Genomic DNA, 26,171 nt, shown 5'->3' on the forward strand with positions numbered 1-26,171 from the left:
CCTTGGGAGATATGAAACCTTGCGGAGGGATTTTTCAGTGTGACTATCACACGGGATGATATATCACGTGTCGTTATATAAATGATATGATATATGTGTTAAAAAGTTAATAACTTAAAAAATAAAATTTTTCACTACTTATATAAAAACACGTGATGTACCACCTGTATTCCCGTTACAACTAAAAATTTCTTCAAAAGAGGCCTATTTCTGGCTCACCTCCTTTTTCCAGCCATGTTAGATTCATATGCTTGAATCAACAGTTTGAAATAGACAAGGGAACTGGATGCTACACCCTTTTGATTTGACAAGACAGTATTCTAATTTACATGAGAAAAATACTTGAACTTGAATGTAAAGAGGTCGACGTATTGCTTTGGTAAATTAGGTTAACTCACATCAACAGAACTAGATGTTATTTTATTTATTTAACAAGACGGTATTTGTAGAGAGAGAAATTCAAACTTAAATAAAATAGGCCGGCATAATAGCTTAATAAACTAGTCTTACTCTTGATAGAGTAGTTCCACAATGGGCAATAGCCTTATGGACTGGCTCTCAAATAGGGCCAGATAGCTCGAGGAAGGTGGTCCACCGTGTGCTGGCAAGGGAGCCCGAGCAGGCCCATGGTAGAGGTCCAACATGAGTAGCTGGCCCGAGAGCTCGAAGGCAACGTGACAAAAGGCTGACGTCAGGGCGACGTCAGCTATAATATAAAATTAATAAAAATTAAAAAAAAAAATGTAAAACACAGTAGGCTTCGAACTCAACGGCTCTCGCAGGAGTTCGTCGTCAAGGTTGTTGATACACCCACAGACAAATGGCAAAGATCCAGTCCCTCCGCCGCCGCAGCTGCCGTCGTACCCCACAGACAAATCGCCTTTGCCCCCACACACTCGCAATCCCCCTCCTTCCACTTGAGCGCCCAGATCGCATGATTTGGGATTTATTTTTGGGGGAAAGAGGAGAGAGAGAGAGAGAGAGAGAGAGAGAGTTTGGTTAGGGAGTGGGGAAGATTGGGACTGTTGATGGAGGCTGAGCTAGGTGAGATGGTGAAGATGGAGGAAGAGAGGCGGCAGTGAAGTGCTGAAGGAAGGTTTGGGTGTGTTGTTTGGGGGGGGGGGGGGACATGGGTTGATGGGAAGTTTCCGCGCGAGGGGTGGTGGGGCGGAAGGATCTGGGTGTGGATGGTTTTTTGTGTTTTTTTTTTGTTTTAAATATTTAATTAATTAATTTTTTAATATTTAATTAAAATTTTAATAGAAAGTGGTATAACGAAACCGATTAAAAATCCTATCCGAAATTACAAATAAAATTATTTTGTATTATTTAAAAAAAAAATACTTCTATTTTATTGCCTATTGTCAGGGCTATTCAGTGTAGGAGTGGAGATGCAAAAGCTAGTTATTGTTCATTAAAGGCAGTTATTGTTCACTGGATGGATTAAATAGTGAATAGCCCTAGGGGGCTTTAACAATTGTGGAGTTGCTCTTAGTAAAACTAGATACCACCTTCTTATTTGACTAAGACGATATTCTAATTTTTGAACTCAAAGAAAGGGGCCCGACATAACAAGAGATACAAACGTAAACCCTAGAAGAAAAATCCACCAGAGTTTGGAAGAAAACTGAAAGGTTTATTTGATTAATTCTTGAATGTATATTACAAAGCCAAAAGACTTAAATATACTTAAACTCAGCCATGAGGGAGTTCAAGGGTCTTAGGGACATTGAAATGACATAAATCGGACGGTAAATCGAAAGTTTGAATTTTATTACAAACTTTAAAACGCTGTTTTGGAAGTCTAGACGACCTTGAATAGCTAAATATGTAAATTTCCGATGCGTCCTTTTGTCTTCCTTCGTTCTATTTCATCTTCAATGCACCAAAACGTAGCTTGGACAACAAATATGTAAATTTTCACTGCGTCCTTTTGTCTTCCTTAGGTCTATTTCATTTTCAATCCACTTAACCATCTATTCTACACAAGGTTTTAAAAGACACTAGGCGTTGGTCGAGTGGCGGGCTGGAGCCTAATGAAAATATGGGAAACAAGGATATAATGTGTGTTTATTTAAGCATGCAACAAGTTTCTTACAATTTATTGAAAAAAAATGCAAAATGAAAGTGATATATTTTCTGTCTAAGTGAGCTGTGACCTAGGCGGGTGCCTTGTAATAACCTGAAAATTTAAAGATATGAATATGTGGAGAAAATCGAAAATAAATCGATTTATGGTTGTGAGAAGTTAAATTGAAAACTTTTAAAGTTCTGTTTCCGAGAATTATTATAATTTTCGTAGTAAAATTATTGTTAAGTGGAAATGACGAAAATGCCACTAGTTGGCTTAATGTAATTATATGGTAATGTATTTTATCTTCATACATTTTGGCATATCTCTTGACATATTTGGATAGAGGATGATCCTACGAGCGCGTAGGCGAAAACCGTTCGTGAAACAGATTTATAACGAAGAAATTATTAACATTTAAAGTCAGGGATATTTTGGTAATTTTACTCCATTTTAGAAGGCTCAAGAAAATCTGGAGCAATGAGTTGTGCCACGTGTGTGGTTGGGATGAAAGAAAAAATGAGTGATGGACAGCTGTGATTGAAAGGAAATAATAGAAATGAGAAAATGAAGGAATTTGTGGGGGGGGGGGGGGGGGGCTGACCAATGGGAGGAGAGAACCGAGAGGAAAGAGAGAGAGATGGGGGAACACCAGATCACACGGACCTAGCGACCCGACCTATTTTCCTCATCTTCTCCGGTGGTTTCATTGGTATCCCGGCGAATCACGTCGATCAAACCTTGGGAAATCATTTCCCGACCTCCCCTTTACCTAATCCACTCCAAAAACTCAAGATAAAAGGGTATGGAAATCGTGTAATTGGCACGGTGGGTGCGGGGTGCATCAGAGCTCCTTGGTGCCGATCCTCCATTTCTGAAGCCAAATTCGACCACCACCACTATCAATGGACTCCTTGTGAACCCAAGAACATGTCCCAAGCCTTGGATGGGGCTGCAGAACACCGGAGGACATAGATCGAGGTCACCCAAATTATAGGGTTTCCGATGGGTTCAAGGTAAATTGGAGCCTTTCCAGGACAAATTGAACTTGGCCACATGTATAAAGTTTGCTCTACTCTTTGAGATCTTTATTTCTGTAATTTTTAAGAATTTTTAGAAATAGTTGAATTTTCTGGCGAGTCGAGGCGGCCGACAGCCACCCGCAACGGCGGCGCACGGCCAGGGAGCCGACATTGTGTTTTTATGCGAATTTCGCTATTCTAATTATGCTTTTGAGACCTAACTGTTGTGGTTTGAATATTAATATGATTGTGGTATATGTGGGATTAAATGAATATATTTGGATTTGGTTTGAATTTTTGGAAAGGGGAACTACGAAAGGCTTGATCCCGTTCTAGGGTACGTAAGCAGTCTAACTGTGTTAGATGCAGCCTTAAATAATCAAATTAAATCCTTTGTTGAGAATTGGTAAAAAGAAAAGGAATTTGGTAAATAAAATGAGAATTAACCTTATAAATTAATTATGTTTATGTTTATGTTTAATGAGAGGGTGTTAAGGAATTTAAATAAAGAATTGTGATTTAAAATTCTGCGAAATAGAGCAAAGTTTTTAGGCCGTCACCAATATCATTTCCCGAAATTAATATTTTCGGGCCCGGGGTGTGACAAATGGTATCAGAGCAGATGATCCAACTCTACAAGATACACTATTCGTGAGTCTTGTTGGTGTGAATTATGACATGCATTGTGGTTACATTAATTCATATTTTTAGGAATAAAGTGGCATTCACGTTTTATATGTGAAATACATATATAAATTGTATTATGATTGTGGTGCAATTTCCTTGGTAAATATGAAAGTTTCGTTAATGGGAATTGTGATTTGCGTTTATATTGCATTATTTCATAAGTTCTATGAGTATGACGGGAATTATGTGGAATGCATATATTGTGAATTATGATGCCTTGAATTGAATTGAATGGGAGTAGGAAAATTTTAAAATATCGTATTCATGTTATAGCTTCGAAGATGAGCATTTGATTAAAGTTTTGGATTAATCTTGAATTGAATCGATATTAGGCTATGCATTATGAAAATGTTGAATGTTAAGGTGATTGTGAGGTGGTGATAAGTAGATGGAGAATTTGTATTATACCTGGCACTTGAGAAATTGAATTAGGCACAAAGGCCCGTGGATACAAGGGTGGATATGTGAATTGGGCAAAAAGGCCCGTGGATATGTGAGATGGGGCGAAAAAAGGCCCGTGAATGTGAAATGGGGCGAAAAAGGCCCGTGAATGTGAAATTGGGCAAGAAAGGCATGTGAATGTGAAATTGGGTGGAAAAGGCCCGTAGATGTGAATAGGACCAAAAAAAAAAAAAATAGAAGAAGAAAAGAAAAAGAAAGTGTGATGTGTATTGGCCAGGTATATTACAATCTTTTCCAGCCTACTAGTCACTAATTGAAATAAAAGAAAATGATGGTGAAATCATTGTTTTGTCAATGATAAGTGTAGATAGAAATTTTAAAATGTTATGGCCAACAATAAATGTGGTTGGAAATGTTAATATTTGTGGAAGATATGGTGATTTGTTGAAGGGGAATGAAATTACAAACTGTGATTATGGTTTTCCATTATAATGAGAATGGTGGGTGGATATGAATGAAATTATGGAATGAAATTTGAGTTCATTTAAAATAAGAGGAATTATGGCATGAAATTATGATATTTTGTTAGCCATGATAGTCACGGCTTGGGATTTGCCTTTAGATTTGTAAATGTAAGAGGAAATTATTGGACCACTCTTAGTTAAAAGAGATTCATTGATGCTCTATTTTCTACACAATTTGTTGCCTCTTGACATGCCAAAATAAGTATGTGGTATCGTGACAAATTTGGGGGTGTTGTGTGGGTTCATGACAACATGTTCATATACTTCTTTTTATTTTCTTACCAAAATAATGACTATGGTTTTGGTTGGAATTTTTGCTAAGGTCTATTTTAGTGGTTTGGTTTGATATTGTGATATTTACTTAGCCACTGACGATTACAGCTAGAATTGATGGAGAAGTTTGTAAATTTAATTTCAATGGGTTTGGTTACCACAGTTATAAATTGTCATTGTTGAATTGGTTATTGCGAACCAAGTTGAGGACGAGCACTTATTCTTGTGGCTATGTGATAAATAAGGTTTATTTTTGTTGGTTAATAGAGTGTTACATATTTCAATTTTCTCTTTTAATTGATGAAATGTGAATGGCATTCTGAAAGAGTGAGTCACTCATTTATTATAATTGTGGCTGCACTTTGAAGTAAATTAAAAAGAAAAGCAATTGAAAGAAAGATTTAAAAGGCTTTAAATTTTTACCATGGGCAATTTAGTTAATTGCGAAAATGAAAGGAATCATAGAATGAGAATTTATGTTAGTGGTGTTTGGAATTTGGCTTTAATCTTCTTTCCATTAATCAGTGAGTGTGATTGGGAATTTCCAATGAATTTGGTTGAAATTTTTGATATTCGGTTTGTCAATTATAAAGCTTTGGCTTGAAATTTTGAGATTCTACTAGGTTACTAATGGATGACTTCGAATTTTGATATTAAATTGGCTGAAAATAGTTATGGCTGGAAATTTATAATATGTATGCTGCCAATATTGAGTATTTTTTTTGTTGGTATCGTTAATAATGGTGGTAAAAAAAAAAAAAATTAGAAGAACAATTGTGGTAACGGCTGTGTATAGCCAACGGAGGCCATGAGAAATTTTGGCTTAATGTGGATATTTATTTTGCCATTGGGCATGGTTAGAATTTTTTATACTTATTTTGCCAATGAATGTGGCTGAGAATTTGAGAGTGTGAGTGAGAATCACGATTACTATTCGTTGGTTTAATTATTTCCGGAGCTTGAATAAAATTGTAGACTGAGATTATAATTATATTCACCATAAAAGAAATAGTGGAATTAGTTTTAATTTATTTTCGTAACTTGGTGGTTGAAATCTCGGGGACGAGATTTATTTTAACAGGAGGTGAATGTCATACCCTGAAAATTTAAAGATATGAATATGTGGAGAAAATCGAAAATAAATCGATTTATGGTTGTGAGAAGTTAAATGCGACTAGTTGGCTTAACGTAATTATATGGTAATGTATTTTATCTTCATATATTTTGGCATATCTCTTGACATATTTGGATAGAGGATGATCCTACGAGCACGTAGGTGAAAATCGTTCGTGAAACGGATTTATAACGAAAAAGTTATTAACGTTTAAAGTCAGGGATATTTGGGTAATTTTACTCCATTTTAGAAGGCTCCAGAAAATCTGGAGCAATGAGCTGTGCCACGTGTGTGGCTGTGATGAAAGAAAAAATGAGTGATGGACGACTGTGATTGAAAGGAAAGAATAGAAATGAGAAAAGGAAGAAAGGATTTTTTTTGGGGGGGGGGGGGGGGGGGGGGGAGGGGGTGACCAATGGGAGGAGAGAACCAGGAGGAAAGGGATAGAGATGGGGGAACACTGGATCACATGGACCCAGCGATCCGACCCATTTTCCTCATCTTCTCCGGTGGTTTTCATTGGTTTCCCGGCGAATCACGTCGATCAAACCTTGGGAAATCATTTCACGACCTCCCCTTTACCCAATCCACTCCAAAAACTCAAGATAAGAGGCTATGGAAATCGTGTAATTAGCATGGTGGGTGCGGGGTGCACCAGAGCTCCTTGGCGGCAATCCGCCGTTTTCTGAAGCCAAATCCGACCACCACCACTATCAATGGACTCCTTGTGAACCAAAGAACATGTCCCAAGCCTTGGATGGGGTGGTGGAACAACGGAGGACATGGATCGAGGTCACCTAAATTATAGGGTTTCCCGTGAGTTCGAGGCAAATTGGAGCATTTTCAGGCCAAATTGGACTTGGCTGTAGGTATAAAGTTTGCTCTACTCTTTGAGATCTTCATTTCTGTAATTTTTGAGAATTTTTAGAAATAGTTGAACTTTTCGGTAAGCCGGGGCGGCCGACCGCCACCAGGGAGCCGACATTGTGTTTTTATGCGAACTTCGTTATTCTAATTATGCTTTTGAGACCTAATTGCTATGGTTTGAATATTAATACGATTGTGGTATATGTGGGATTAAATGAATATATTTGGATTTGGTTTGAATTTATGGAAAGGTGAACTGCGAAAGGCTTGATCCCGTTCCAGGGTACGTAGGCAGTCTAACTGTGTTAGATGCAGCCTTAAATAATCGAATTAAATCCTTTGTTGAGAATTGGTACAAAGAAAAGGAAATTGGTAAATAAAATGAGAATTAACCTTATAAATTAATTATGTTTATGTTTATGTTTATTGAGAGGGAGTTAAGGAATTTAAATAAAGAATCGTGATTTAAAATTCTGCGAAATAAAGCAACGTTTTTGGGCTGTCACCAATATCATTTCCCGAAATTAATATTTTCGGGCTCGGGGTGTGACATGCCTAGATGGGTCTAGACGGGCTAGGCAGGTCTCTAGGCGGTCTAAGCGGGTGCCTCAACAGGTCTAGGCATCCTTTCTTAATTTTCAAATGTCTAGGCATTAATCGGGATGATAGCCAGCCGTCTAGCGCCTAAGCGGTGTTAGGCGGAGATTTTTAGAACCATGTCAGCAGAACTAGATGCCACCCTTATCATTTTAGAATAAAGGCCAAACCAATTTGCCTATAAATTGAAGCTTTTGCATCCTCCTAATGCTTCAAGTTCAAGGTACTTGTGAATTTGTGACTGCAAAAAAAAAAAAAGAAAAAAATGAGGCGAAGCTACGAGTACCCAACCAAGCACCAAAATGGGAACGACTATTACTCCCATGTGCATAGGATGGCAAGAACCCCTAGTGTCCTCACTGATGTCCCTCATGGCCAAACCCTATTCAGCAACCAGGCCCCTGGGAGAGAGAGCTATGGCGGTCAGTACTACGAACAGCGTCAGCAGAACCCGCAGTACAAGCCGGAAGTTCACAAGACGGTTGAAGTGACCGAGAGAGTCACGCAGTGCGACAAAGACGGGAACTGTGTCGTGTCTGAGGAAACTGTTGATGTTGAGGCCGATGGCTACATCCAGCAGAAGCACAAGGGGTTTGAGCTCTTCAAGTGGAGGACCTTCAAACCACGCTAAGGTGCCGGAGAGTTCTTGACAAGGATGATTGGCGGGCAAACTATAAGCAACCCATGACTTATATAAATAAAGTGCCTGCAATTCTCCGTTCTGATGAACTTCCTTAATTAGGCTCTTAATAAGATGCCATCGTCATGTTTAATGTATTTCACTTCCTAAATAAACAAGTTATTATTACTTATTGTTATTCTCGTGTTATTAGTTTTTCTTTTTCCTTTTTGTCTCAGTTATTAATCTTTAATTATTGAAACAAGACTGCAGCAGCAGCGGTATGTGTGATATTTACTCCCGCAGCAAGTAAGTGTGTAAGACTTTGTGATGGTTTGAGAATTGACGGTAAAAGAACTGATGCTAAATGCTAATCCTTGGTGTTTTTTCCGTGAGACGGGCGAAAACATCTGGTAAAATCCTGCTCTACCTCATGTCTTATGCCATCTGCAGAACTTAGTTTGGTTCTCCAACATAGAACTTTTATACATCATTGCAGAAATCAATCGAAACCAATTGTTGGTAACATACCGCGATACACCATTCGCTTGCCAAAAGTTACGATGCGCAGTACTACTTTAGCTTAACACAAGGACTTTGATCTCCAACAAAGCAAATGAAGATTGAAAGATTAACAATTTCTTCACACAAAAAAGAAATAACACACATATAATTCAGACTTTTCTCCTTTTTTTTATTGCACTCCTAGTGTCAAAATCGTAGATATTCGGAGAAAAAATTATGTTAACAAGAGCAATAATGCTGCAAAAAATAAACAAGGCCACGAATTATGGATCGTCATCTGGGGGAACATTAGCCTCATCAAATGTTCTTAAAGATATTTTATTGAATAAACTTCTAAGGCTGTGCTTGCTCTCCCTACGCCTCCGACGGACTCGTGCCACACTCTCCAACTCATCAAGGACTAGCCCTGTCTCTAACCTTTTCGAAACGGCCACAATCTCATAAGCATCCCATAGTGACTGCCCGAAATCCCATTTTGTACCACCAGCTGATGATGATTTTCTCATTGCTTCAAGCTTGAACCGGGATGGCGATTGGCCGTTGTAATTTCTCGGGCGGGCGTCAAATTTGGACATGGGCCGGGAGCTGCCGGAGTGGCTGTACCAAGCTTGTGCCACAGCCTTGAGGATTTCAAGTTCTCTGTCATCTTCAAGCTGTAACTTTTGCTTCATGGTGAGTTAGTTTTTTGCTCTAACAAAGTCTTGTATGGGCCATGCATGTTGTCTTTGAGCAACTTAGAGCCTCAGAAATTGGTACTGTGTCAAACGGAGATAAGTTTAGGCAACCATATCCTTTTTGTGGGCGTAAGAATTTTGTCTTTCACAAGCTTGTGAGGTGAACGCTTACAGATCGGGAAATGGGCATGAAAAATGGGCTGGGCTAGCCTCATTGCTGGTGTTATAGAATGAGAAAGTACTTTTTAGGAGAATAGCCTGAATCAAACTTTTGGCATAATTTCGAAGTCCAAATTTTAACTAGTATTCACGTTATTCAGCTCAAACTTTCCAAAAAAATCTTGTAAACAAGATGTTACACGATTGAGCTGAGTAAAGTTGTGCAACTCTAACCCAACCCAAGTGAGCCTAACCTGACTGAAACCCAATCCCAAAATTATGAAAGCAAAGTTAGGGTTGCGGTGACTGGTCAATCTGCGTCAATCTACCTAAGTTGCACCCTTACTTAAAAGTCTTATTTTTGTTATAGACATCAAGAGAGACATTACTTGACGAAAGTACTCTAAAATTGAGGGTATGTGACACATTGTTGAGAATATTAATTTCACATCCCGGAAAAGAAAAAAGAAAAATGAACATTGCATATGCTTATAAGTAATTGAGCTACTTTTTATATTGTCAATTGGTTTTATGGGGAAATCTCAATTTTCTTCACACACACATTTAAATTTATTTATTTATTACATAAATTATTATAGAAGTGACGACATTTGATTCTTTTAGCACAAATGTATTCTTTGGGCGATAAAATGTAGCAAATTAAAGTTAATTGTCGAATTATGTCATTCATATCAACGAGTGTGGCTACAATATCTCGTGATTTAAGTGCATTGGTATATCTGTGGAGTAGAGAAATGTGATGAAGATGTACAATATGTTCTTCAAATCTCAACTCATTTTATTTTGAGTTGCAAGCTATTGTAGATTTTCCGCACGTAAACCAAAACATATTTTACCAATTTTTTTTTAAAAAACATATAACTTATTCCTAAAGGGAACAAGCAATCACATTTGTTGAGCTAAGAAAAAATATATAGGCTAACTACATTTTGCATCCTCAAAGTTTGAAGTGATTTAAAACAGACCATGAGATTTCAATTTTCTCATATTCTCTTTTAAGATCCTAAAATTGTATCAATTTTCACCTTTGATAGATTTGAATTTCTAATTGCAGTGATGAGTTTTTTGGTGACGAATGTGATGTAAATGCGGCTTATATATCAATTCTGTTACGAATTTTATGCTCACTATATCATCAATTTAGTGAAATTTAAACAATTCATGAGACAAAAATATATAAATTGCTATAATTTCAAAACGGTAAAGAGCAATGTGAGAAAATTAAAACTTCATGGCCTGTTTCAAAATCACATATAGAGGTGTGAAATGTAGTCGGTCCAAAATGCATAATAGCATTATCGATGTACACAGAAGTATAATCCTTCAAATTTTCCCGCTCATTTCGAAGAACAATTTCCCAGATTTCTGTTGGGGTCTAGGGTTTCGCTCATCTCCTCCATTCTCCAAGCTGCTCTCAGCTATCTGATGCTTTCCACTTCATAGCCCCCCCTAAACCCTAAACCCCCAAAGAATGAGCGCTCCCAGTCCCATGGAGGTCTCTATGCAAAACCCCCAAGAAGACGCCGGCATCCCCGACCAAAACGGCGGCGTCACAGTAGACTCAGCTCCTTCTCCCATTCTTCCCCAAGACAAAGTCCTCGTTTCAGGTGTGTACGGCGTCGTTTTTGCCTTCAATTAGTTGTTGCTCTTAGTTTTTGAGCCAATTTGTTCTAATTTGAGGCTGTGTTGATGATTTAGTCGTAAATTTACTTTCTTTAAGAGAAATTGATTGTGGGTTTCAGTTGAAGTCAGCCTCAAGCCCTCCAGCACAGCTCGGGCCAACGACGTGCAGTCTGCCGTTGAGAGGTGTGCTGTTAAATTCGTTAATTAGAATCATCGATTTTGATTTTTCAGTTGTTTCTCAATTGGGTCTTATGTGTTTGATGAAATGCCTGCTTAGCTTAACGGTTTGGCAAAGTTCGGTAATCAGCGCTGAGGATTAACATAATGTGCTTTTGTTTTCTGTTCTTCTTCTTCTTCTTTTGTCAAATGCTTAGAATGCTTGAAAAGAGGAGTTTGAGCTATTCTGATGGACCCGTGCCGGTGCCTCTTGATGATCGGTTTCTAACAGAAAATGTGCAAAGTATCTGTATTTGCGATACGGGTATTCTTTTTTATCTTTGAACTAGTCACGGGTTATTTTTTTTGAAGGCAAAGTGAAGAAATTTTGAAACTGATGGTCAGCTATAATCAATACTGCAACTTTTCATCTGATAAAACAGAAATCTGACTGCACAAAATTTGTGATACTTTACGTACTACAAAAAGGAGGAGGAGGATGAAGTCTTAAGATATTTGCCGGTTCTGATGCTTGAACTGTTTGTTTTTGTAGATGAGTGGGTGCAGAACCATGAGATCCTTTTGTTCTGGCAAGTGAAACCTGTTGTGCATGTTTTCCAGGTAATAGGTGTACCATCTGGACTACTTTGGGACTCGATATCTATTCAAGTGTTGATCTCCTGCTTGTATGTGCTCATTAGCTTAGCGAAGAGGGAGCATGTGAGGATATAAGTGGGGATGGACAACCTTCCACCTTCAACGAATGGATCCTTCCTGCAAAGGAATTCGATGGCATGTGGGAAAGGTTGGTTTGGAACTTCTCTAATTTTCTTCTCCTTCGTAGTTTGAAATCAACTGATAATGTAACGTGCTCAGTGCTCATCTACTTTTGCAGCCTAATTTATGAATCTGGTCTCAAGCAAAGGTTGCTGCGTTATGCAGCTAGTGCATTGCTTTTTACTGAAAAGGGTGTCAATCCTTTCCTTGTGTCGTGGAATCGGTAAGGAATTGTTTGTTGATTTCATCTATGTACAGTTATACACATATGCTTGTTATTTCCTTTATTGATGAGGAATTGCTTTCTGGCACCTATATGATTGTTTTTATCTCTTTGCAGCATTGTTCTTTTACACGGACCTCCAGGGACTGGTAAAACTTCTTTATGCAAAGCACTGGCTCAAAAACTTTCTATTCGATTTAACTCCAGGTTTGTTGATGTATTATCTTGTTCAGATGAATATGCATCACTAAAATGGATGTGCATCCGTGTAGATTCCCATACTCAGTATTTTATTCTTTGCAGGTACCCGCAATGCCAACTGATTGAAGTTAATGCACATTCTTTATTCAGTAAATGGTTCTCTGAGAGTGGCAAGTTGGTATGTAGTTGATACTGCAAGTCCTAAAAGGTGCTTTTGCTCTTTGTTAACAGGAGTTGGATTTGGTACATGCAGTTCTCTGTTTTCATTAAAAGTATTTCTCAATCGTAGGTTGCGAAGCTTTTCTCAAAAATTCAGGAGATGGTTGAGGAGGAAAACAATCTGGTATTTGTTTTGATTGGTGAGATTTATTTTCACTGTGAGCTTTCATTTTATGATCATATATCTTCCATTTGGATTATAATTCATGAATATACGGTGATGTTGCAGATGAAGTAGAAAGCCTTGCTGCTGCTAGAAAAGCTGCTTTATCTGGCTCCGAACCTTCAGATTCTATTCGGGTACCGTACTTTCTCCTTTATCCTATTCCAGACTACTTTCTAAGCTTTTTGGTTGAATAATGCAGACAATTTACATTTAACATTTTCGATACAGTTCAGTATAGCTCAGTTTGAGTTCATTTAACACCTAAACATTGACATGCCAGGTAGTGAATGCGCTGCTAACTCAGCTGGATAAATTGAAATCAGCACCAAATGTTATAATTCTGACAACGTCGAACATAACCGCTGCAATTGGTAAGGCTACAAATGAATTTCTCGAGGTTTGCTTGCAATTTTTCATCTGTAGATTGGAGAGGTAAACTGTAGTTTGCCAAGAGTTGATATACTTTTCCCTTATATTAAAGAGTTTAGTCTCTTTCTGGTTCTCTTTCTATCAGTCTCTCTTGTCAGTCACGAGGTCTCTCTGGTTCTGACAAGCTAGAGAAAGAGAAATACTTTATTTTCTCTGTGGAAGGGAAAAAAATTAACTTTCACCATCCTAGTATGTATGGATTTACCATTTCTTGGGTTGCAGATATTGCGTTTGTTGATCGAGCTGATATCAAAGCATATGTTGGTCCCCCAACTTTGCAAGCGCGTTATGAAATCCTAAGATCCTGCTTGCATGAACTTATACGAACACGAATCTTATCACATCTAGAGGTGCATTTGTCTGGCTAACCTTGTTCTGTTCTGATACTGTAACTAAAGTTTTAACATATTAAAATTCTCCCTCGAGTATGTGGGAATGTTCCAAGCCATTCGTAATGAACTTTGTAAATTGTAGGATTGTGAAAGCATGCTTCCTAACTTTGCTAGCTTGAAAGAGAAACTGAATATACCTGAGGTACAAGATGCCCAGACGCCACTACGCCTGTGTAAACAATTGTTCGAAACTGCAGAAGCATGCGAGGTCAGCAACGGATTCAATTCCTTGCCTTCTAAAGTTGTAAGTTAGGCCCTTTTCAGTCTATCTGATAGTTGATTTTGTCTCTGGTTTCTTTAGGGATTGAGTGGGCGATCATTGAGAAAGCTTCCGTTCCTAGCACATGCGGCTCTCGCAAATCCTTACGGTTGTGACCCTAGCAAGTTCTTGAGTACAATGACAGATACGGCTAGGAGGGAGCGTTCTGAGCTACCTGACTGAACTAAACAGTTTTCACATCTTGTAAACAATGTATTCTTACACTTACTGCAAACGATGACGCAAAATCTAATTCATTTTAAAGCATTCGTAGCTTCCCTTTGTGATGAAGATGTCATCAAGTATCTCTACCAAAAAACAAATCATACAAAAATAGGCATGGTTCGAGTTCTTGGCAAATAACATGTAATCAATTTGGTGTGGACAACAATCTTGTCTGAAAAACTTGGTAGATGTTTTGAAAAATGAGTAGAGGTTACAAAATTCTTGGGGTTTAGCCATGAAATTACTACAAGAACTATCTACGTACAAGTCAAGTAGTAGTCCGCTTCTGCTTGTCTTCGGTAGTAGTCTGCTTCCGCTTGCCTTCATCTTCTGTAGTAATCTGCTTCAGCTTGCCTGCCGTAGAACCAAAAAGTTTGCAAATTTCACCGTGCTTTCGAATATGATGAGGGCATTTATGAAGCAGATCTTTCGCCTCGGAGTATCTACCTTCCTTAAAGAATGCTTTCAAAACATGGACATACGCTGCAGATGACGGATGTTCCTTAACAGTCAATGCTTTGAAAAAGTCTGCAGCATCCTCCACAGAACCAAACTTCGATATATACTGGACAAACGGTTCTGAATAAGGTGGGTAGTTCTGTTTCTTCATCAAATGAAGAAGTTTGAATGCTTCTTCGAGTTTTCTGACCTCCAACAATTTTTCGATTAGATTTTTGTATGTGGCTTGCCACGGTACTAAACGAGCTTTTTTCACCATTTCGTCAAGCAGTTTATATGCACCATCTATCTTCCTCTGCTTAAGGAACCCCTCTATCAAGACGTCCATCAGATCAGCATCCGCATCACAGCCTTTTTCCATCATCTTTGCGAAACAAATCAGCGCCGTGTCAACTTCATCAGCGGCGCAATGCCCTTGAATCAAAATGGTCCAAGTCTTGATATCAGGAACGCATCCGTCTGCTTCCATTTCGTCCAACACATTGCAGGCTTCTTCAAGTCTCTTGGCCTTACAAAGTCCAAAGACCAATTGGCTGTATGTAATGTTGTCCGGCTCGTACCCTGCATTTCTCATAGCCTTCATAACTTCCTCCGCTTGATCAAATCTGCCTGCGCCTGTCAAAGACCTGTGAATCCCATCGTAAACAACCTTGGAGAGGGTATTCCCTGCAGACTCAAACTTCTTTGCAACTCTAAACACCATATCCAGATCCGGTTTATCACTCCCTGAGATGCTCCTTAAAAGCATGCTGCAATCCTGAGCAGAGGGCTTATAAGGGCCGTCCATCATGAACTCATACAGCTTCACCGCGTCCTCTATCATCCTGCTCTTCTGAAACTGCCGCGTAATCTTTATATAGGTGTCCAAATCCAGCTCATGACCTGCACCCTTCATCCCCTCAATCACACTCCAAAACTCCCCTATCGAATCAGGCCTTGCAAGAACCCTCGCAACTGCATTGTATGTAATTGTATTGTGTTCATAACCAGAACACTGACCAGCCCAACGGAAAAACCTCAACGCTTTCACCGGGTAATTCCTAAGATCCTTCAAAACCCTAACAACAAAATTATCAGATAACTCAATTTTGAGCTCCCCCAATTCTTTTTCAACCCCATCACTCCAATCCGACCCCGAAACAACATCCACCACGCTCTTCACAACATCATCCACCGCGTTATCTTCGATCATCCTCTGGTAAAAATGCTTGAAAGCCACGACATCACTATCCATCCTCCCCGTTTTCAACTGTTCTCTAATTGCCACATAAGTTTGCTCATCGATGAAAAACCCCTGCTCTTTCATCTTCCTCAAAGCAATCCAAAACTCCATCATCGAGCTCTTATGCACTAAAACCCTAAGAATTAAGCTAAACACCGAAGAACTCGGCCTAAATCCGTTCTTCTCGCAGACCCAATTGAAAAAATCCCAAGCCCTTCGTGGGTCTTTATCCAATTTCTTCAAAACATAGATTACTACATCGTGGGTTAGTGATGGGTACGACTCGGACAACTCGGTCTCCAACTCGGCAGACCACTTGTTGGCCAGAACGAGTTGCAGGACCGAGTTGGGGGTCGAGGAAAAGAAGAGCTTTTGATGGGTGTTGAGGAAATGGGAATGACAGTGGGATTGATTTGAAAGGAAGCGAGAGAGGTGAGAGGAATGAGTCACTTGAGAATAAAGCGGCCGAGTTATGACGTCGAACTGAGCCGCCGCGAGCGAGTTGGCGAATCGGCGGGTAGTGAGAAACGCCGCCATTGCTCGATTCATGGCTGCCAAACTTCTCACTGGGACAACCTACAGAGACATTGACGGGATTTCCAGGGTTTAAGCATTTTCCGGGCCAACCCGAATATAATTGGGTCAACTGTGGACTTGCAAGTTATTTTCTCTTGCGTCATATGTTGATGGGCCCAAATGGGAATCCATGGGCTTTTCACAACCCAAATAGGGACCATGGTACTTTTATGAGAAAATTGCAAAACTGGAACATACTTTTCCACTTTTATACAATGACCGGACTTCAGTTACTTTTGACAATATACCACTCACATTCATTTGCACTCATCCTCTAAAATTCGAGGACGTTAATTGCACAAACCAACTTCGAAGGTCAATTTCCTTATTCAGTTATTTTGACAACATACCATCTACATTCATTTTGCGCTCATCCCGTAGAATTGAGGACCAATCAAATATACGTTACCTTCCTTAACTAAAAACGATTTCAAACAATTGGATCGTACATGTCACATGATTATACGTAACAAAATTGTGGGTTGAATTGGACACAGGTTAATTTTGGCATAGAATTGGACGCAAGTGAAATATTGTCAAAACATATTAAGTGAAAGTGGTCAATTGTAACCTCTTCTAGTTTCGGGGGTAAAAACACAGAAATTAAAAAGTCTACCTGCCATTTGTGTAAATTTCTCAACTTTATATAGGACCTTCACAAGTAGGGACCCACCAATGTTGTAAGAACGGTCACCTAGGAAAGAAATTTTTCAATGTGATCGAAATACGGGATGGTATACAAAGTGTCATTATACAAATAGTAAGATATGTGTGTTAAAAAATTAATAACTTAAAAAAATTAAATTTTTCATCATTTATATAATAACACGTGATGTATTACTTGTATTCCATCGCAATGAAAAATTTCTTCACCTGGGCCGCACCTTGATTTTCTTTCACGCCAAGTCGTGTCGGATATAAAAGTGAACCGGCAACTCACCCTTTTTTCTCAACGGCGTGCGGGAAGTTCTGCAGAGTCTGAATACACGTGGCGGGTGTTTATAGGAGAAAAGAGGACGGTGGAACCGCGGAAAGGATCGAGTAGGGAACTCACGCAACATAACAACGGTAGTCCTTTTATTCGTTTTTCAATAGCAAACTTGACAGAATGGTTGTTCTTATCTTTAGAGGGGTGTGTGTCAAGCGATTGTCAGGACAAATATAGACACACTAACTAACAAAGGGAGTTTCACATAAGAAAATATTGAACCTCCCATATATATATATATATATATATATATCATACATAAGTATTTTGACACATATATAACTTAGGACATGCTTAAATGATCTCACATGTCACACTCCTAAAACAAACCCCAAAACTTGACTAAGCTTAACGAGTTACATAGTACCAATTAATTTTGTTTGTTTTTTTTCCTATTGGTTGCATCAATTGTTCGAGTTAATTTGCCTATTTACTCGATAAAGGGATCAAGTCAATCGGAGTTTCCCTCATTTCATTGAGGAGAAAGAAATGAAATTTTGTTTCTTAATTCAATTTTTACACTAGCCTTCATGCACGCCAGTCACGCACGTGCAGAATATATTTTTTGAACCACGGCGTGTTACGATGAACTTACAAGTTAAAAAAAATTGTACAAAAAGAATTAATTATGCGTTATGCGAGTGCAAAAGATCTTTTTTAACCGGGACTACATGCCTTTTAAGATATTTTGAACGTGTTTAAAAATAGAGAAAATAATATTTAATAAACAACTGATTAAATCACATTATTGCTAGCTCATTGTGAGGTATTAATTATTAAAACAAAAAATAAAAAAACACGGTGTGCTACGATGGACTTACACTTTTTAAATGTTTTTATATTAAAAAAGTATACAAAAAGAATTAATTATGCGTTATGCGCGTGAGAAATACCTTTTTTTTATAACCGGTACTACATGCCTCTTAAGATATTTTGAACGTGTTTAAAAATAAAGAAAATAATATTTAATAAACAACTGATTGAATCACTCATTGTGAGGTACTAATTATTAAGAAAATAAAAATAAAAAATAAATAAATAAAATAAAAACTATACAGGAAAAAGTTAAATATTAAAAAACTGTTTAACAATGTACATTAAATAGTAAAATATTAAAACACTGTTTATCGTTGTATTGACAAAAGAAAAGTCAAATATTGAAGTAAATAAATAATTTTAGATCATGCTAGAAGTAACTTCTCATAAACCAATTAAAGCAGCTGAATTTAGATAATAAAATCGGTTTCTATAGAATTTACATTAAGAATAGAGAAAATAATATTTAATAAACAATTAATTGAATCACATTATTGTTAGCCATTGTGAGGCCAAGCTAACCATCTCCCCTTTAGTGTAGATAATATCGTGTGTTAAAAAAAATCATTTGACAATTAATTTAATCACATTATTATCCGCATGTGAAAGACCGTTTTTATAACAGGCATTACACGCTTCTTACGATGTTTTGAACATGTTTAAAAATAGAGAAAATAATATTTAATAAACAACTGATCGAATCACATTATTGCTAATCCATTGTGAGACTAAGCCCACCCCCTCCCTTTAGTGTAGATAATATTGTTTGTTACATAAAAAAAAAAACAATCATTTGATAACTTATTTAATCACATTATTATCCGCACATGAAAGACATTTTTTATATTACGTGAGCACATCAACTTTGTCATTTGTTTATTATTTTCTCTCTTTCCTTTCATTTTTTTTTTTTTGTTCTTTTCTTTGATGAACAGTGGAGAACAGTGGAATTTGGGGTCGCACATGAGACAAAAATTTTGGTGTCATGCGCTTCGACAAAAATTTTGGTGTCATGCGCTTCGACAAAAATAAGTGGACCAAAATGCTCCTCAGCCAAAAAATTCAAAACTTGCCCAAAATCATGTTTCAAATTATGCAAGGGTAAATTGGTCATCTAGCCATAAAAAAATTGTGCTGCACAGTTACCATTTCCGTTGGCTTTCTATATAACATGCGAACATATTTAAAGCAATATCTAGAGTTTTTCATGTGTGTGTGTGTGTGTGTGTGTATTATATCAAAGATGCAATGTGAAGACAACCAAATATTTAGCATGACACATGTAATCTTTCAATTGTATGAACCCCTTTACTCATCACGAACTAGTTACTCATCAACTTCCGATATGAAATATGAAAGTAAAATCTGTAAATTATAATCCTAAACTTACCGCTTCATGGTTTGACTAAATTTTTCATGGATTCTATGTTGTCTTCCTTTGCATCTTCATTCTTCACTCACAACCTGAAACGATAAGATCCGAGTAACCCGCACAGCCTCTGCCCAGATCGACGCCTGGAGCTGGCTGGATATGAGTTGGATGTTCTGATTTTTGGATATGTTATTGTTTGGACCCGATTTTACACTATCGGCCTGAGCAATCGAGACCGTAGAATGAGTAAAATTCTGAGCCATTGGATTGGAAGATTGTCTAGATAATATTATGATTTTAATAATCACAATGTTATCTGGCGAATTATTAAGAAAATTATTTCTAAAAAATTTGGTGAGCCCATTTTAAGCATATTAGGAGATTATCTTCTAATAATTCAAGCACGGAAGAGTTCAAACAACATGTGTAGATATGGAAGAATCATAGCCACCGAGTATCTTGGCAGGATGCCAAGTATTTTAATTAAATGGGGTTAATGAAATTGCATGCATTATCACATCCAGGAAAAGGTGGGATTGCATGCAAGATGCAGAGTTAAAGTGGGACTGCATCACGTGGATTTTGAATGATGGTGATGGCGCAAATAGGATTGAATTGGAAGGTCAGGATGGAAAAGATGGGTTCAAGCTTTGGTTAAGGTGATTAGGCGTGGACTTATATGCATATGAGATAAAGTTTTCAGAGCTTTATTTAATTATAGTGATTATGATTGGGATAAGTGCGTGGTCAGCATCAACAAATAAGGACTCAGAGTCACAATGCAATTAGGATTGGTTTGCACGGCTTGGGTATTCAAGACTATAAATACAGTGCAACGGGCATCATTCAAGGGACCTCGAATTCAACACCCAACTGCCCCGCGCAAAACCTCTCAAACATCTTGAGATTTTTTATTTTCTTTTTTCCGCCGACACATCTTCAGTTTGGATAAACAGCACTGTGAAGGCAACCGGCGAACATCTTCAGTTTGGATAAACAGCACTGTTGCCGTAGAATCAGCCGTTCCCGAAGCACCTTCAGTTTGGATAAACAGCACTGCGTCGAGGCCGACTGGTTATCTATCCAAGTCTCGGTCGAGAAGGATTTTCAAATCCTTATTGGCAGAGGTCATCTCATTAGCCTTCTCGGCGAAGTGAGGTGTTACCAGGTTACTACATTCGGCACCTTGAGAGCTGAATTTGATATTGAACTTCGTAGAACTAGCAGCCTTGTCTTCAGGCTCGAGAATCCAAAGGCCGAGATTTGTTCCTTCCTCGGCCGCAGTCGCAAGATAAAGAAGTCAACAACGCGCTCAACGCAACATCAACAAATTTTACTCCTCGGCCGAGCTCGGCCGACGAGTTGGCACGCCCCGCATTCAACCGAAGGACGTAGTTAGCTTATTAGTTACTCGGCCTGCGCGCCACGTAGGCTTTGTAATTTTTAGGATCAACAGTTATAGCTAAAATCAAGGTGAACAGCTTTCATGCAGAAACCAATTTGTTCTGACAACGGAAACAAGGGTTTTGTGGCTTAGAATTAATTGGTGGCTGACTGTTAGAAACTTAGAATGTATTTTGTTAATCCGGAATCGAAGATGTTTCAAACAGATTTCTAACAACATATCTCATTTGGCTTAGGCTTTATCACCCATAAATCACTTTAATGACCTATTTAGTTACAATTTACAAGTTTACATACGCTGCCAAGTTTGGCACAATCTTATCAACGGTAAAATCGTTATATCTGTCAATATCATAAGATGACGGTATATTTACACTTAACAATGCAGTTAACCCCACTATACAATAATTCTTATACTGAAATGCAGGTTGGGGAAGAAGAATGTTAACAACCAATTTGCACATGGTAAGACATAATTAGTCTTGGTCTAATTAAATGTGCGTTAACGAAGTTTTGATGGTCAAACCAACTTCACAAACTACGCTAAATTTCTGATATTTAACTTAATCTCATAAGATGTTGAAAATAAAGTAAACCTAAATCAAACCACAAAAGCATATGAAAGGCAACACAAAAAGAAAATTATAACCCTTTTCGATATGAACCGACCAAAAGATAAAAGGGAGAAAGAGCCAAAAATTCAAACACCTGTACATAGATAAAGACCCTTTTTCAAAGGTTAGGGAGCTAGCTAGCCCCACCTTACGGGCACCAATGTATCATGCTTTAAGTTTGCTACTTTGCTTTGCCTTCACAAAAATGTAACCACGATAAAAATTAGACACACACACACATTTGCCTCCACAGTCCACAGTGACCAGTGTGTGTGTCGTCCCCCTTTTTGTTTGTTGGGTGTTCCTTTTTCCCTGTGGAAACGTGCCCTATAGCACTGTTCTTAAAGAGAAGAAACCTGCATGCGGGAATATAAGATGTCCACACTTCCACAGTCCACACTATGCGTGCTTCACAATATTTCACCTCTCTCTCTCTCTCTCTCCCTGATGTAAAGCTCTATATATATAACATTCTAGATATAGCTATTTATACGTCCATCTATATATATGTGTGTGTGTACCATGTGAACATATTCTATGAGTTTCTCTAACTCTGCTGCCTTCTTTCTTACTCTCACTCGACTGCACATCTTCTCTCTCCATGATCACGATGTTGGAACTGTTTCTGAAATATTTGGTGCTCCAGTGCAGTACTGAAACCAAATTAGGGTTAATTTCTTCCTCAATTTCAAGAGATGGGTGTTTCTTGGAACTGCCATTTAAAGAACTTTGGGGTCTCTCCAAGCCAAGAGTGATATAATGGATATATAGCATCCATTAACTGGGGAATGAAGCTCTCCTGGTCCGATCAATCACCTTATTTTATTTCTTTCTTTTCTTTTTCCTTTTGATTTCTAGTTTTTTTAGGTTTTTTCGTTTTGAGTTTATGCAGCAAATATATTCTATATATGATGATGCCGTCAGGCTCTCATATTTCATTCTCTTGTAAGATTTAATGTAGTACGGATGTGTAATGAAAAGACCTAGTCTCAATTATGCCTTTGCAGTTGCTATATATATATATATATATATATATATATATATGCACTATGCAGTCATATATATATATATGTGTGTGTGTGTGTGTGTGTGTGTGTGTGTATGTATATATTATGTAGAATAAGAATTAATAGCTTTAGCATTCTCTTAGGGTTGGATTTGAGCTAGATTTCAAATTACTAGCCTATATGGTATATATATTCATGTAATTTAGTTATACGTATCTCTACTGCGACCAAAAATAGTACGGTGTTCATATGTTTTGGTAAAAATCTAAAGAAAACTGGAGTAAGACCCAACAAAAGTCTTGAAGAAACTCATTTCCATTTCCATTTGTAATATTAGTATTGAAGAGTGCACAGCCCAGAAGTCCAGAAGAGACTGATAAACTTTGAAGTGCTGCCTGGTTTTTGAATAGCTTTCCACTACAAGAAAATGTATTTTCCACACGAAAGCCTTTAAATGATTCGAATGATTTTTGTAGGGATAATCTTCAAATGTATATTAAGAAATTAAATAGCTCCAATATGAAATGTATACGGTAAAAATACCTTATTTGTAAAGGATGAGATACTTGCATTCACACAGTGATGCAAGCATTATCCCTAAAGGAAAGGACATGTCATACGTTCCATTGCTAGGGGAACTCAAGTTTGACATCTGATGAGTGATGGTCCTCTAGGTTTTGGGGCCTATTTGTCAGATTTACCACAATGGTTGGTGCTGGTTCCCTCTGGACGTTAGAACCACTGTTCATCACACCATTTTTATATACGAGAAACAAGCTAGTAACGTTTTTCGCTTTGCGGGAATCGAAGAGAGAGTCTTGCCCTTACTTTGCAAAGAGGTTGTTTACACAACTTGAACCAATAACCTGTCGGTCACAAAGAAACAACAATGCCGTTGCTCCTCAAATAAAATCAAAGAAAAATGTTAAACATGTGTACATAAAGGGAGAGGAAAAATGGTGTAGAAATTGTTTACCATGCACAGATTGAGCATAGCATCCCGATTTGAAAAGCATAGGTAGACTATTGACCATCAGTCTGCTAATGAAGCTTTCTTGAGTACTATAATCATATTCTTCTTTCTTTACTCTTTTTTTCTTACTAACTAAATGATGGGAAATAATGAATAATTGAAGTGAGGAATGAGGAGGAATCATGATATCATGAAATCTGGCAGAAATGTTACTACTTTCCTTTATTATTATTGGATGAGTTTAAATTTTAATATTTGTACCGATCCACTACACATATCTCAAAATTTAAAACTCATTCAACGATGATTAATAAGATAATGAATATTACCATCATTTAAAAATGGTGAAAAAAAAAATATCCGCCTTGTTTGTAGCCTTATTGGTCTAAAGTTCTATCCTCATAAAAGGTAAATAGTTAGAATGACTTTAGCTTGGCCTTTTGTCGGTCCCACTCTCTTTCTGTTTTAAGTTTGAACAAATTGAGGCAGCAGATCAAGGGACAATTAACATATCCATATCTTCATTGGTCCATGTAAATTAAAATAAAAAAAAAAAACTAAAAATGTGTCTTTATGAAAGCTTAAAGCTTTAGTGTTAGCAAATTAAGAGACATACAATTGCCAAAAGGCCATGACTTCTCCCTAATGATTGTCCACTTGTCCCTCAAATCAAATCAAATCCACACAAAACAATAGTATCTGCCTAGAAAAAATATGTCCAAAGTGGTCTTAGATATCCATGAAAAGATTTCCTAGCTTCCTTTTTTGTCAAGGCTAGTGATATCCCCCTACCATGAGCACCTTTGGCCCATTCTAATGTTGGATCTCTTCACAATTCTCAAACTTTGGGCTAAGTCCTTCCTAGTATTTGTTCAAAGAAAATATCAGTTCATCCCTGTTGGATATATATGTACGTGTTAAACGTATACGAATACTCAAGTTAGAAGTTATGCCTTGAGTCGAACGATTGTCTTGTTCTTGCGACCTTCGAGCGAGGAACAACGAAGACACACAAGCTAGACCTTCATGGACAGCGCCTCCACCTTGGTGAACCGAGTGTTTTAAGAAAACTTTGAGGGTGAGAGGAAATTCTCAAGAGGAATTTCGGCTGGCTAGTGTGAGGCTGCTGTTTTTTTATGCCTTTAACCCTTCCGCAAGACCTGTATTTATAGTGGTCTTGCTACGGTTTAGGATGGAGCATCTTAGGTTAGATCAAGTCTACCATTCCAAGCATATTTCTCATATTATCATTATTAATATGTAAATTAATCATGTCTTCATAATCCATCTCCTATTTGAGTGGATTATTGTTTTACTTAGTCAACAAAACTAACAAATCCCAAACATTAGTTATTTTGTGTAGCCTGAATTAGCCTCAATCCCAATTGGGATCCACTGATTATATTGTGATTCCATTATACTTGTTTGGTGGCTAAGATTGGATTAAGATCGGAGTTGAGTACAAGCCAATCCTATTATGTCTAACCCTTCTAACAACACTTGGGAGACATAATATATTGGACTCCTTTCCAATTTAATAAGCTTAATTCTAACATTTACAAGTTCATCAAAAAGTGACTACTATATTAATCTAATTCAATTAAAACAATCCAATTTAGGCTGAGTCATCAGACGAGATTTTAGTTCCTTTTCACATGTCTTTTGGATTTTGTTAAGTTCCTTTCATGCCAAGCAAACTATTACTTGTCACTAAACTTATGGAGAACTAGTCTCTAATATTGATTATTTTATAAGTTGAAAACAAAAGAGAACTACAAATCCCCTTTGGTGGGTTTGAGTATTTTAGAAATTAGAACATTGAGCTAATCCCTTTAAGAGAATAAGTTGTCCCACCACATCTTTTGAGCATTTGTTTTTTGGCTCTTTTTCTAGGTGTAGTGCACCGTCCTAGCCCAAGTTCATGCATGAACCACTCGCTAAGTCACCACCATCCTCCTCACCAAAGCAACTTTTTGTCCAACTTGTTATCGCATGCTTATCTATGCTTTGCGTCTTTTGACCCTTGGGTTATTAGGTTGTCCTTGTCACCCCCATCTGTTTCCCCATCTTTTTTTGCATTATTAATCTTTGTGTATCAAAGTTGATCACCTAAAACCTAATTGTTTTGTATTTTCTGGTTAGGGCACGAGTTCGAAAACCCCGACAAGTGTGGAGGTAAGTTGGAAATAACCTACCTTGTAATTGTCAAGGCGGCACATGCTCGTTTTGTTACCAAACGAATTCTAGACGTAAAATTGGAGATGCATTAGAAAGTAAAGTTATCGCATATATATTTTAGTGTAGTATGTTTTCACGTACATTTTTAAGATTATGGGGTGCAAAATTAGTATATGAATGACTGATCACGTGATGTGTGAGATACTTTTATAATTATATATTTCTTGAAAGTGAATCTCGTCTAAGAGTTCCACATCTTGCTCTTCGTACAATTATTAAAGGGATTTGTTTTAGCACTTTAAAAATCTCATTTGACACTCTAAATTTTCTATAATTA

General features: G+C 37.6%; 3 protein-coding genes across 3 annotated transcripts; 1 reads left to right on the forward strand and 2 right to left on the reverse strand.

The window, feature by feature from the left end:
- Positions 1–8,846: 8,846 nt before the first annotated feature.
- On the reverse strand, positions 8,847–9,444 carry LOC137710171 (uncharacterized). The gene has a single exon (XM_068449118.2). It carries the CDS (start codon positions 9,370–9,372, stop codon positions 8,965–8,967), a length of 408 nt encoding a protein of 135 aa, XP_068305219.1. The 5' UTR covers positions 9,373–9,444; the 3' UTR covers positions 8,847–8,964.
- A 1,393-nt stretch (positions 9,445–10,837) lies between these two features.
- Positions 10,838–14,291, forward strand: LOC137710806 (pachytene checkpoint protein 2 homolog). Its single transcript, XM_068449936.2, has 14 exons — positions 10,838–11,162; positions 11,298–11,361; positions 11,553–11,659; positions 11,888–11,955; positions 12,036–12,139; positions 12,230–12,334; positions 12,452–12,541; positions 12,638–12,713; positions 12,825–12,894; positions 12,984–13,054; positions 13,201–13,291; positions 13,572–13,699; positions 13,824–13,949; positions 14,043–14,291. Exons 1-14 carry the CDS (start codon positions 11,027–11,029, stop codon positions 14,181–14,183), a joined length of 1,377 nt encoding a protein of 458 aa, XP_068306037.1. The 5' UTR covers positions 10,838–11,026; the 3' UTR covers positions 14,184–14,291.
- On the reverse strand, positions 13,639–16,478 carry LOC137710804 (pentatricopeptide repeat-containing protein At3g48250, chloroplastic-like). The gene is made up of 2 exons (XM_068449935.2): positions 14,491–16,478; positions 13,639–14,184 (listed from the first exon to the last, which is right to left on the reverse strand). The coding sequence occupies exon 1, from the start codon at positions 16,453–16,455 to the stop codon at positions 14,494–14,496; it is 1,962 nt and encodes a 653-aa protein (XP_068306036.1). The 5' UTR covers positions 16,456–16,478; the 3' UTR covers positions 13,639–14,184; positions 14,491–14,493.
- Positions 16,479–26,171: the final 9,693 nt, after the last annotated feature.

The sequence above is a fragment of the Pyrus communis genome, chromosome 6 (assembly GCF_041283825.1).
Source record: "Pyrus communis isolate YQ-2024b chromosome 6, ASM4128382v1, whole genome shotgun sequence".
NCBI lineage: Eukaryota > Viridiplantae > Streptophyta > Magnoliopsida > Rosales > Rosaceae > Pyrus > Pyrus communis.

What these genes read in the sequence shown, in the direction of transcription:
- LOC137710171 (XM_068449118.2), bottom strand. Translation starts at nt 9,372, where the DNA reads ATGAAGCAAAAGTTACAGCTTGAAGATGACAGAGAACTTGAAATCCTC.
- LOC137710806 (XM_068449936.2), top strand. Translation starts at nt 11,027, where the DNA reads ATGAGCGCTCCCAGTCCCATGGAGGTCTCTATGCAAAACCCCCAAGAA. An exon ending in CTGTTGTGCATGTTTTCCAG is followed by an intron (nt 11,956 to 12,035) that starts GTAATAGGTGTA and finishes TGTGCTCATTAG; the next exon opens with CTTAGCGAAGAGGGAGCATG. An exon ending in TTCCTTGTGTCGTGGAATCG is followed by an intron (nt 12,335 to 12,451) that starts GTAAGGAATTGT and finishes ATCTCTTTGCAG; the next exon opens with CATTGTTCTTTTACACGGAC.
- LOC137710804 (XM_068449935.2), bottom strand. Translation starts at nt 16,455, where the DNA reads ATGAATCGAGCAATGGCGGCGTTTCTCACTACCCGCCGATTCGCCAAC.